The sequence below is a fragment of the Cavia porcellus genome, unplaced genomic scaffold, assembly GCF_034190915.1.
Source record: "Cavia porcellus strain 051 isolate PalLab524CR breed Dunkin Hartley unplaced genomic scaffold, mCavPor4.1 scaffold_12, whole genome shotgun sequence".
Taxonomy (NCBI): domain Eukaryota; kingdom Metazoa; phylum Chordata; class Mammalia; order Rodentia; family Caviidae; genus Cavia; species Cavia porcellus.
In genome coordinates this window covers 57193342-57205615 of record NW_026947495.1, presented here as the reverse complement: position 1 = coordinate 57205615, position 12274 = coordinate 57193342, and the positions used below count along the sequence as shown (strand labels likewise).

Genomic DNA, 12274 nt, shown 5'->3' with positions numbered 1-12274 from the left:
CCAGGGAACAGGTTCAGCCTTTCTTTGAGCCAGCACCAGAAAAGGGTTGATGTGTGGCCAAGTATTCTTTTTGCTCTATTTATGAAAAATCACAAATCTGCAAAGCGTAGCTCTGGGAGCAGTTCCATGTCTGAGTGCCCATAGCCCTCGGTGCCGCTTAGTGTTACAGCTGAGTGTTACACCCTAGGTTGGCAACTGCTGCTGCATGTTTCTGCCACCTTTGGGTGCTGCCACTTGTCAACAAGTCACCCTTGCTGGTTACCACCAAACAACACCACCAGTCAATGCCAGTTAATGCCAGATGCAGTTTTCTAACATTTCTAGTCTTGTCTCTGGAGCTCTTCAGGTGTTAGAGTTTTTATCGAGGTGTCCCCCAGGAGCCTCATGCACTCATAGATGGGGCTTTTGAAGGAAATTGGAATATAGGGCTTATAGCTAGCTTACTGTTGGCTGGTGAGGTCTACTGGGAAGAGGTGGGTCATTGTGGGTGTTGCATGGAAAGGTCTCTTTCTTCCTGGCTCCTCCTTGAGCTCCCTCTGCTTCCCCAACAGCATGCCATGAGCAGTTCTCTTCCACCCAGGCCCTTCCACCCCACTGTTCCAACTTCAAGCTGGCTGACTGAAACCTCTAGAAACTGTGAGCCAAACTAAATCTCTCTTCAGGTGTCCAGTATTTTGTCTTACCAACATGGAAAGTAAGACAACAGTCTAATGGCCCCAATTTTTCATAATGACTTTTTAAATGTGACTGCTCTATTTGCACTACTCAGATGAAGATTCCTTAGTAGATTTATAGGATTCTCTAAACCCACACTACCTGAGACCCATTGGAGCCAGGCATTATTAGGACAGAGCCTGTGCTGCAGCACAGGAAGTTCAGTATAGGACTGAAAGCTCTCCTAGACTAATCAGAGAAAAATGTGAGGAATGCAGACCTGTGATTGGTCCACATTCAAGCCTGCTGATTGGCCCAAATTGAATTCCACTGCTTGGGTCAAGTTCAAACCCACTGTGGTCAAGGTAGACACCTCCCATGAGTGGGTTTGGGGCATCCAGGGAAGCTGCACTGTAGCTGTCAATCAATCCATGTCTCTTTTTAGCCATTACAGGGAAAAGAAAAATGTTAGCCACTCCTAACCCATCTCATAACTCTCCTGTCCCTTGGTCTGTGCCAGAGATCCTATTCAATGGGACCAAAGCAGCTGCCATCAGCTGCCATTTACTCTTTCCTATATCCTGGAAGTTCCTTCAGAATATGCTGTCCTTCAGGGGAAACAACAGTTTTTGAACTGAAGACAGTTTTCTTCAGAAGCTATATGGCAAAATGTTACAAAAAAACAAGATTCTAAAAAATTTAAAAACTCAAAACAGGAGAAAATTAATTGGCTGTGTGCTAACCTCTGTAACCTCAATCTTTGAATTTTGTTCCTCCTTTAGAGCAATCACTTCTGTTCTGCCAAGAGAAGTAAGATGTGATTTCTTCTAACTCATTACTGCAATCTCCATCAAAGGATAGCAAAGACTGTAATTAGTGCTTCTCACCAAACCAGCCTCTGATTTGACATAAACTGCATTTGTCCTTTATCAGCTGAAAATAAAGCACTTCTAATTCTTAGAATTTCTCATAGTTGCTTTCTCCTACAGATTTTTCCTTTTAAAGAAAACCAAACTGAAAACTTAAAAAAAAATGAACAAGTGGTACTACCTTGCCTTCAGAGTGGAATAGCCACACGAAAACACTGAAAGAAGGGAAGGGCAGTGATGAAGGAGATCACACTAGTTTCTTAGCAATATCAGGGTCCAGATATTCCCCCAGAAATCTGTCTTCAGTTCCCAGTGGCTAAGGTACATTGCTCTTGAAGGTAAAGTCCTCCAGGACAACTGAACTGTAGTGATCCCTTTATTTGAGCAACTGGCAAAGGTGCTGGTGTCAGGCATATGTAAATACTGGACGTGGAGCAGAAGGAAAACATGGTCAGGAAGTCTTCCCACCACCTGGAATGTGGTCTCAGACATTATACAAAGCTCTACCTAGTGTTGAAGCCCGTAAGTTTCTAGAATCACAACATGGGGGAGGGAAAATGGACCCACACTGAGCTGGATCCAGAGCTCGGTCCTTGGCAATCAGGTGGCTAGATCTCAGGGGACAAAGACAGAGACCAGGGAGCTGTATGGGGTACCCCAGACCTACAGAGGGTACCTCTGGAAAATTTAGCAGAATCGCCCTTTAGCTTCTTGTAGCTCTTAGTACTGATTCAGGTAGTCTTGAAGGGATTTGGGATAGATGAAGATTTTAAAATATTTTTGTTTTGTTTTTTAAAAAAGAGCACTGTGGAACATGATTTGTAATGTTCAATTTAGTAACCACTAGATGCAGATGACTACTTCAAGCTAATTAAAAGTAAAATAAGTTTCATAATATAGTTCTTCAGTTGCATTAACTGAATTTCAAGACAATAGCCACATGGGCTAGAGGCTACTGTACTGAACAGCAGATATAAAACACCTCCTTCGCCATGAAAAGTTCCTGTTGAAAATGTGGGGAAATAGAGCTTTTATATAATTATGAAGTGATTTTTATATAATTATGAAGTGAATCATACTGTTCAACCTCATATTTCTTTACTTTTTTGCCTATAAAAAGTTTTTTTGTGTATGTACCAATTCAATTTCAAATTTCTTCATAAATTCTGAGTATACAATATTTAGGAGATGTAACTTTGAGTTTCAAGAATACTTTATAGCATTTTAAAAACACTGCCTTTCTATAATAGGAAAACAGGTAGAGATAAGGAAAAAAATTTAATCTTCTGAGGCAAATGTCCAATAAGTAGGCTATCAAAAGAAAGGGAATCAACATTCTTCTTGGTAGCTAGCTTCACTAATAACAAATTCCTTTGCATTTCCTTTCAAATGTATGTTTGATTGGACAGTTTCTCAAGTCAGTTGTCTAGATTTTCTCATTTGGAAAGCTCATGATGTTGACATTGTTCTCCTGAATATGGAGATGTGTAAACAATTTGAATGTATAAGTATACTAATAGGAAGTCAAATGAGCTCAATTCTACTTATGACTAATGAACAAATTGGAAGTAGAAGAGACTTTTCCATCATTATTAAGGGCAGACATTTTCTTTAAAGCACTGAGATACTACTCCTGTCATTGCTAAAGCAGTTTCTATAGCAAAAGCAATTTGTCACTATATGGATGTCTGCAGGATTCAGCAACTACAGTAAAAAGAAAAATCTCCTTACCAGGTCTCTGAGGCTTTATGGCAGACAGGGGTAGAGCTGATGGGGATCAGTTAAAAAAAAATAAGCCTGCACCTCTATCGTCTATCTGAGCATCACATGTCACCCCAAAGAGAGCAGGAAAAAGCAGGAACTGAGCCAGCATTCATGGTACAGTCAAATGCTGAAGCAGAATTTCTGGCTATTAATGTCCTGCTTTGCTTAGGCTTCAGGAAAGCAGACTAAAATTGCACTGGGCTGGGGCTCTTCAAGGTGAACTCGGTGGCAGAGGGCTTGTCTGTTACATGTGAGGCCCTGGGTCTGATTTCCCACACCAAAAATACACCAAATAGAATAAAAAGAACATTACTAACTTACGGGAGACTTTGAAAAGGCACACTTAGGCACTTGTTTGTGCAGAAGGAGATGTGTAGGGCAAAGACTTACAGGACTGAAGTGAGCTGACAAAGCGACAGTGGAGACTGGGTACTGAAGAAATGACCAAGATCACCCTCTGCTGCTTCTTTTACCCCACTCTTGTGTCAGCGCGACACAAATTATTCTTAAGATAATCTTTCTTCATCTTCAGCTTAGGAAATGATTACCTCTTTTTTTTCAGACAAGGCAAAGCTCAAAGTTTACTTCTGTAGAAGGGCACAAGTGTATTTGGACATGAGGCAGCGTGCTCACCCAGTGACAGGGGAAAAGGATTTTTAAGCCTTTACGTGTAGGGAGCAGCGATCCTTTAAATTCATTGATTGAATTCAAAGGCTTATAATCTATTGTGGTAATAATTACTCTTTAAAAAGAAAGCTATTAAATGTGTTTTGTAAAAACGACAGCACATGATCTTAAGTAGACTTGGAAAAAGGCCCAATAATTACTTTTGTTTTAAAAATTTTATTCTGCATAACTAATATCTTGTGTGATATCATTTCCTTGAATGGTTATGTTTTCATAAATATTTATGGATTATTTAATCTTGAGAAAGATTACATAAAACATTGTGGTGAATCATAGGCCAGTAACATGTTTAGCAAAATCAAACTCAAAATCCTTGTGCTTGATAAAAATGACACAGGTACCACATTAAAGTCCAGAACCACTACATACAATGATGAGAAAAAAAAAACCCTTAGTAAGAAATTGTTAGTATAAGATTAATAATCTATAATCAATTATTTTCTAAAGTAAATCTATAGATTTCTATCATAGTTCAGTATCCAAAGAGATTAATCCAGCTAATAGATGCAAGTATTTAAAAGTATTCCTGAATTGGAGCATAAATTCAAGGAGGAACTTGATTTTCATAGTTTTGAAAGATTGGCTCCTACAAATAAAAAATGAGGATGTCATAGAGGAGAGTTAGGTTTTGGGGAAGGGATTAATATTCTAGCAGAGATTCATCAGGAGTATTTATTGAAATGTTGACAAGTACAAGTATGACAGAGAGCAGGATTTAGGAAGTTCATGTCCAGATGGGAGCCTGGCTTGATCATCTCCACTGGATACACTTACATATGTACAACATGCTGGGCCTCATCAGGACCCTGAATGGAGGAAGTAAGTTAAACTATATATAGGATTTCAATGACATTTCTGGGAAAATAGCTGTCTTAGATGATAATCATCACAGACTCTAAGTAGGAACACTTATTCTTACTGATACTTAATTTTTAAACTTGAAGAAACAAAACAGAGTGCAGTGGAAATGCATGTCAAATGACCTGAGTTCTAATTCCTGTCCTGACATGGTAGGAGTACAGGCAAGTTGTATGATCAGATTTTTCAAGAGAATAGATACATTCAGATTTTTTATGTCAGATATTCTGGTTTTTAAATGCTATTTTAAAACACATCAGCAACAATACTGTGAAGGCCAAACTAAACCAGTGTGTGTGTGGGCGGGAGGGGGAGTGGGTTGGGGTTGGAGGCGCCATTTTGCTGCCTCTGATGTGATGTCCTCCACAGTTTTTCCTCTGTGGTTTTACTGATGAATGCAGAAGGGTGATCCTGGGGTGGGAGAGCACTAACTCTCTGCACAGCTCTACTTAATCTTCTTTTCTCTTGGTTGCATTAACATATGTATACAGTAGGGAATCAGAGCAACCACAGTCAATGGGATGGATGCACTCTTCACGAAAGACAGTATGTAAAACAGATGCTCTGTGTGAGTTGGGATCTTGATGAAGTGATAGAGCTGCAGTGTGGTCAATGACGTCATGACACAGAGCAACCGGAAGCTCAGCTTATAGCTGTTTTCTCCTCGGCAACTCAAAAGAAACATATCTGAGTTGATTGCAAAACCCAAGCCAAAGAGGACCCCAAGGTTTCTCACAAGTCCAGCAAAAGGCGTGGTGTCAATATGGATCCAGTCCGGGTTGGCACACCATTTTTTGGCTATAGGCACAGACCAGAGCAGATCAATGTCAAGCAGTCTGAGAAGCAGGTAAAAGCCAAGTGCAAACAGGAAGAGGAAGAGGTTGGTCTTCAGGTATGTGCTCAAGCTGGCCGTGTGGATGCCTGGAGTGTGTTCAAAGGCCTCTGCCACCAGCATGCCTGGGGATTGGAAGGAGACAATGATGATTTTTTGAGGCCCTCAGGAATGGTATCTTTCTGTATCTAGTAATTTAACTATAGTTTTCAATGAAAAAAGACTTCCATACCTAAGTTCTGTCAATTTCCTAAAGCTTTTTTGGCATTAAGAATAGAATCTGCCCCATATTCTAACTATCCATATTGTCCCATAAGGATCAGTCAGGGGTTGGTGGCACTGAAAGACAATCCATTTTTTAGGCAATCTAGGGTCCTGCAATTAATATTTCAGTTTCCATAGCCAATCAGCTTAGAGAGTTTGTGAAAAGTACACAGGGCTGAATATCAGAAACTTAGTGATGGTAAATACAGCTTCATAAACACAAAGTAGTCAGTATACGAAATCCAGTCATGCAATAACCACCTCAAATGTTTCAAAGACAGTGTTTTGGTGGCAAGTTTCAAGATTTGTAAGTCTCTCAAGCCAATGTGCAAAGTACTATTTCTGAAGCGAGCTTTGGGAGTTGGTCTTTGCTGTAATAACATGTCAAAAAATGTCCATCTCATTATGCAGTTATGCATCTGTACCATTGGGTGAGACAGTCACTGTGTACATGGAGGCTATGAGAAGTGTGTTGAACCATCTAAGCTCATGGGGTAACATTTAGTATCAGTGGCTAAATAAAACTACCTCTGAAATTGGAAAAAAAAAAAGATTACCAAAGAGAACCTGACACAATAGGACAAATAAAGCAAAACCTTTCAAATGATACAACTGAAGATAAGTGATGATATTTACCACCAATTACTCCAAGAATAACTTGATGAGGAAAATGTGTTGCTATGAATACTCTGGAGATGCAGACGCTGATTTGAATCAACCAAAAAAGACTCCAAAGAAATGACCAGGTCAGTCTACGATGGAAGAATAGATACAAGTGTAAAATGCAAACAGACTGTATCATTCACAAAATGGGGGTAGGGGTGACACCAGTGATCCTTCTCAGAGGAATCTTCTAGCTGTAACAGAACATGCTTCCAATCTTTTTTTCCAAAATATTTTCATGTGCTCCATAGGGCTCAAAAACTTTGACAGAGGTTTCTACATTTCTTAATTTTATATTTAACTAGCTCTATATCCCGAAATTTTAATAAATACTAAAAATAAACCAATTTGATATCTTTGAAATAAGAAAAACTTTTAATGGAAAAACATTTCGGGAAATTGAGTTTTGGGGAATGAATAACATCCAAGATAATCAAGATTAGACAGTGTATATATTTTGTGCCTGTCATATATGCTTTCTCTTTACCCTTGTCTGTCAACCTTGCTTTCTTTGAAGAAAACACACTGGAGAAGCAGCTACCCCTCAGATAAGAAGAGCATGAGCACTCCATCCATGGAAAATTCTCAGGAAGTCCTTGTTTTGAAACATAGAGAGTAAGGAACAAGGAAACAGGTTATCACTATCAATTAAAAGCAGCAATATGCAAAAAATTTATAAAAATATTAAAATGCAAAGAATGCCTGTCATTCAAAAAAATTAACAGAGTTCTAAGAATCCTTAATGGTTTGACCCTCATAATCAGATGAAATTTAGAGAAAGAGTGAATAATGAAGAGAAATGAGAATATCAAAGAGGAAGTAAGCAGGGACCATCCATGTGGACAAATAAAAAGGATTTTGTAATGTGGAAGTAAAAATATATGCTACAAATTTTTACAAATGGAGAAAATTTTGCTGTTATAAAAACAAAAATGGAGCTATAAGAATTTGTTAAAGAAACTTTTATCTTGGCTTATTAGTTGAAATAGAGAATGAACTACAGAGACTCTGTAGATCTTATACTCTTTACTACTTTAAAAAGTAATACATGTGATAGATCTTTAAATGTTTTTAATTTAGAAGAACTTATATGTAACAGTATGTGGTTTTTATTTTTTACACTTCATTGACACTCTTATCTTAGCTAGCTTAATCATTTATAACTAAAGTGCAGCTAAGGATTGTTTAAAGGATTTCAGGAAAGAAGGAAACATTTCAATATCTACAAATCTTGAGTAATCTTAAAGTGCATGCCGTTTTAAACATTCAGAGCTCTCCTAACGAGATCTATTAATATTCAAATTTAAGTTTACTTCTATAATTTTTAATTTAAAAGGATGTATGCTCATTAAATCTAGAATATATGCTATTGCTCTAAAAAGCATGTGCTACTCAAAGTAGGAAATATAGTTTTGCCAAATAAACTGATGCATTCAAGGGGAATGATGATTCTTAAAACTTTCAGTTAGTCTTAAAGCAAGAGAACTTGGACACAGAAAATATTTTCTTACATAATTTTAGATGACTTATTTAGAAGCTACCAAATAAGAATTGAATTTTGGAAACATAAAGGCTCATATTTCAAGTCATTAATCAGTTAAATATTTCCAACTCTATTGTAAAGTGGCAATAGCCATGAGCTAATTATTGTCTTAAAGCAAAATATTAATTTTTCTATTCACTCTGTTACTTTGGCTGTGATAGAACAGCATAAGCACATTTTAGTCAACAACTGACAATACACTAAAATGAATTCTTGTAAGAAGAGACTGTGTTCAAAGATGTTAAAGTCAATGTTGCAGAAACTAGAGCCAAGCTGACCTGTGCAGAGTGATAGAGAATTTATCCATCCTCCCGACAGAGTGGCTCAGGGCAGCTGTTACCATGACATACCAGACACACGATGAGCCCATTGCATGGCCAGATGGACTTCCTGCAACAAGTAGCATCCATATGAAAGATAATTAATTAAATATCAAGGTCAGAAATAGACACGAGAACAGCACGATTGCCAGAATTACAAATAACTCAGGAAAAAAACACATTAACACTGACAATATGTAATGGTTAGGAAGCAGGTAAAAATCAGGAAAATTGAGTCAAACCAGGTAACCACTATCTCAAAAACATTTTTTCTAGATTTTCAAATCGGTTGAATTCCAGAAGTCTGTAATTAAGAATCTAGGTTTTAACACTAAAATCTAACACACTACTATTCATTCTTTATATCTGATTGTTGTAATGACAAGAAAATTCAAGTGTTTATATGGGATTTTTTTTTTAAATCGGTACCAGGGATTGAACTCAGGACAGCCTGCTTGCAAGGCAGGTGCTTATGCCAGTGAGCTAAATCCCAGCCCCTATATGGGATCTTGGATCAGTTTCTTTCGGCTGAAAAGTCATTACTAGATTTGTAGTTTACTGATTCATTTAGAAATGACAGCTGTGTGCAACCAGCTCTCTGTATGCCTATTTTAGGGTCCTGCAGTGAGCATCTTTATTATGCAATGGGAGAGAGGAGAAGCTGTCCAGGTGTTAACTCCAATAGAAAAATCAGGGAGCCTCTCTAATCCCAAAGTGTCTCTCTCATGCTGCTTGGTTTTATTTTTAATCACTGTACTTTGTTGTTTCCCCCTAGAATTTTTCAGAATTTTCCCCCTGGTAGATACTCATTCTGGTTAAACACTGTCTTTGAAAACACAAGACACTAGTTTTTTCTTTGTTAAACAAAGACAAACCTATTCCCAATCTATAGGAATTTTTGAGAGCTTTTGCATACTTAAATGAATTATATGTCTCTAAGGGACAAATATAAAATCAATCTCTCCCACACACCCCCATCTTGTAGACACCACACACACACACAAACACACACACACTACTCCTTATAGTACAGAACAAATGCTGGGACATTCTACAGGCCAAAGCAATATTTGAATCATCAACAAGATTATCCATCCATCCATTCATTTATCCATTCATTACACATTAATTTCACAAGGATAGAAGCATACATCACCCCCACCCTGATGGAGCCCAGAGTGTAGGCAACCAGATATAATGGAATGACAGTACAGAATGATGAGGGATATAGCAGACATACATATATTTTATAGGACCTAAAAGGACATTCAGAAAACCATCAGAACACATGCATTCTCTATACTCAGAGTTATTTTCAAAGGATTTCAAATTGCAATAATTTTATGCTGTGTACCTGGTGAGATACAATAAAATGCATTCTTGTAAATTAAAGCAATGTGTAATTTTCTTCTATCTACATTTCAAATAACCTTTTAAATATCTTTCTGGAATCCTTCTCTTGGCACTGGCAGTGCTGGGGACCAAGGCCTAGCTCAAACTAAGGGAGCACTCTGTTACTGAGCAACATCCCAGTCCTTCTCTTTAAAGTCCTAAACTTCTTATTCAGAATCTTATTTATAACAGAAGAGCAAGCGTTCCAAGAAGCCTGCTTATACATTACATGTACAAGAGAAAAAATTGTTCTAGGATTAAAGATAATGCTTACTGGAAACACTAATATTGAGAAAACCTTACCTTTCTTATAGAAAACTTGTCTGTTTTCTTGTTCATAAGCTTCTCAGAAGACCTATAATAACTTTGAAAATTGCCAAATAGCAGATAAATCAACATTTCTAGGACCTTAATATTATTCTTTGGGAATTTGTTCTGTTTTCCTGTTCACTTTAGTATCAAGTCATTCTAAAAATTAAATGCTCAATTATAAAATTACTTGGGGGAGTATTCTCCCAACCTACCCTCTCATCAGTAACAAAATGGAATTTGATTATTCATAAAGCGTCTTTCTTGTTAGCAATTTTGATGCTTACAAATTTTTAGCATCCTCACTGTGGTATTTCATTAATTCTCTATATAACATCATGACCATTATGTGATGATAATCATAAATAATGGCTGTCTGTTGGAATATCTTTAGTAACTTGAGGCTACTTTAGTTGCTTACCTGGACCTGTTTCACATGTAGTAGGGAACTGTTCAAGGCACAGGCTTGAGTGATTTGGGTAAATCTGAGTTTCTTGAACCCACCAGTAAGGCCGATGACCAAATAGTATCCTGTATTTGAAGAAATGTAAATATTCACACATATATTTAAACACACAATTATTACTTAGTAGAGGACTATTTTCTTCTATAAAAATAATGTAACTAGAAAGCTGATGAGGAAAGTTTATGATTAGGAGACTCTGACTTGGGTTCTGATCTTTCGTTCCTTATAGAGGAAGGTTGTCATTTGGGATATTGGCAACTTAGTGTCCTGTAAACATAGGGACTTCTTCCTTGTGAGGAATGTCCTCTGGGTGCTTTAGGCACTTAGGAAATATTGAAGTGATCCTAAAATCATCAACTGATTCATAATAGTGCTGCTCACTTACCTAACTTCTTGGTTAATCAAGAAGTTGTTATAGGGTTTTGGAATTTACTTGTAAGTCAGTTAAGGTACATATTTCTGTATTTTTTGTAATTCCTACTTATGAATCTGGTTTTAAATATTAAAATAGTATATTTGCAAAATTTTCCAAGTTACATGATACACATCTGAAATTTATTCATTCAACCAAAGCAAGGAATTTAAGAAATTTTAGGAAAAAGCAAACAAAACAGAAGTCTTACCATTTAAATATAAGATTGAACCAATCCCCAATGACTGCTACCCATATCATCTTGGTTCCAACTGTCTGATTAAGTTGAAACCAAAGTGGAAAATAAATAGAAAAGATATTCCTGGGGTCTCCAACACTGGACATAAAATTTAGAAAACCATAGTAGGCTCCATAGTCCTTCTGCAAATGTTGAATAACGAGCACTCCATTCCTATGAAGAAAGTCCATCATGAGAAACAGGAAGGTGTAAACATACAGCAATTGAGCTGAGTACTGAGTCCCACTGGTTTTATACACTACCCTCATGGCGTGTGGAGCCATTACTCTGACATGTGACACTCACCATCTGTGGAGAAGACATGTCTCTCTGTTCACCTCTGTTGAAAAGGTCATCTGTTTGTGATTTTAATTGGTGGAAAAGAAGAGAAGTACATGCTGATCTGTGGCACTTTGAGGAGAAATTTGGATAGAGCACAATGAATTTCTTATGCAATCTCCCATTTGTGTGAACAGTTGGATTGTGTTTGCTTGAAATTTTTTGCACAGTTCATTTCCTTCAGGGGCAGACATTAACAATTTCTATGCTTGGCCAGAAGACAATGCAAATAATTATTGCATGTCAAATAGCTCTTATTAAAGCCTTTCATTTTAATATAAGATAGACTGTAACTCTGGCTATCTATTGGATCTTTCAGGAAAATGGAAAAGATGTGGGCATGAAAATTTTATGTGATATGACAGATTATTTTCTGATTTTAGACTTTTGAATAAAATGTTTGGTATTTATTATCAAAGAGAAGGACAGAAAGTAGATGGAATAAGGAAAGAAACATACAGGATATAGGAAATCTTAAAGGAAATATGTTACTTTTTGGCTGTGAGGCAAAAAAAGCATAAATAGGGGTCATTGGGTAATAGAAATGTGTTAAGATTGAGTTGTGTTTTTTATTGACTAGAGAATACATTAGAAAGGATTTGAAAGTTGCTCTTATGTTAAAGATGTGAGTAGATTTTGACCAATCAGTAGAATGGTTTGTTGA

At 37.1% G+C, this 12274-nt stretch overlaps 1 protein-coding gene across 1 annotated transcript; it reads right to left on the bottom strand.

Moving 5' to 3' along the window:
- Positions 1-4110: 4110 nt before the first annotated feature.
- Positions 4111-11507, bottom strand: G6pc2 (glucose-6-phosphatase catalytic subunit 2). The gene is made up of 5 exons (XM_003478653.4): positions 11245-11507; positions 10577-10686; positions 8413-8524; positions 6565-6680; positions 4111-5789 (listed from the first exon to the last, which is right to left on the bottom strand). The coding sequence occupies exons 1-5, from the start codon at positions 11463-11465 to the stop codon at positions 5278-5280; spliced, it is 1071 nt and encodes a 356-aa protein (XP_003478701.3). The 5' UTR covers positions 11466-11507; the 3' UTR covers positions 4111-5277.
- Between the last annotated feature and the right edge of the window lie 767 nt (positions 11508-12274).

Excerpts from the sequence above, each read along its gene's own strand:
- G6pc2 (XM_003478653.4), bottom strand. The coding sequence starts at position 11,465 with ATGATGGACTTTCTTCATAGGAATGGAGTGCTCGTTATTCAACATTTG. Across the intron at positions 6,681-8,412 it reads TTCTCTATCACTCTGCACAG|ACTGACCTGGTCATTTCTTT; the intron begins GTCAGCTTGGCT and ends CTTCCATCGTAG. Across the intron at positions 5,790-6,564 it reads TATTCTTGGAGTAATTGGTG|GCATGCTGGTGGCAGAGGCC; the intron begins GTAAATATCATC and ends TCCAATCCCCAG.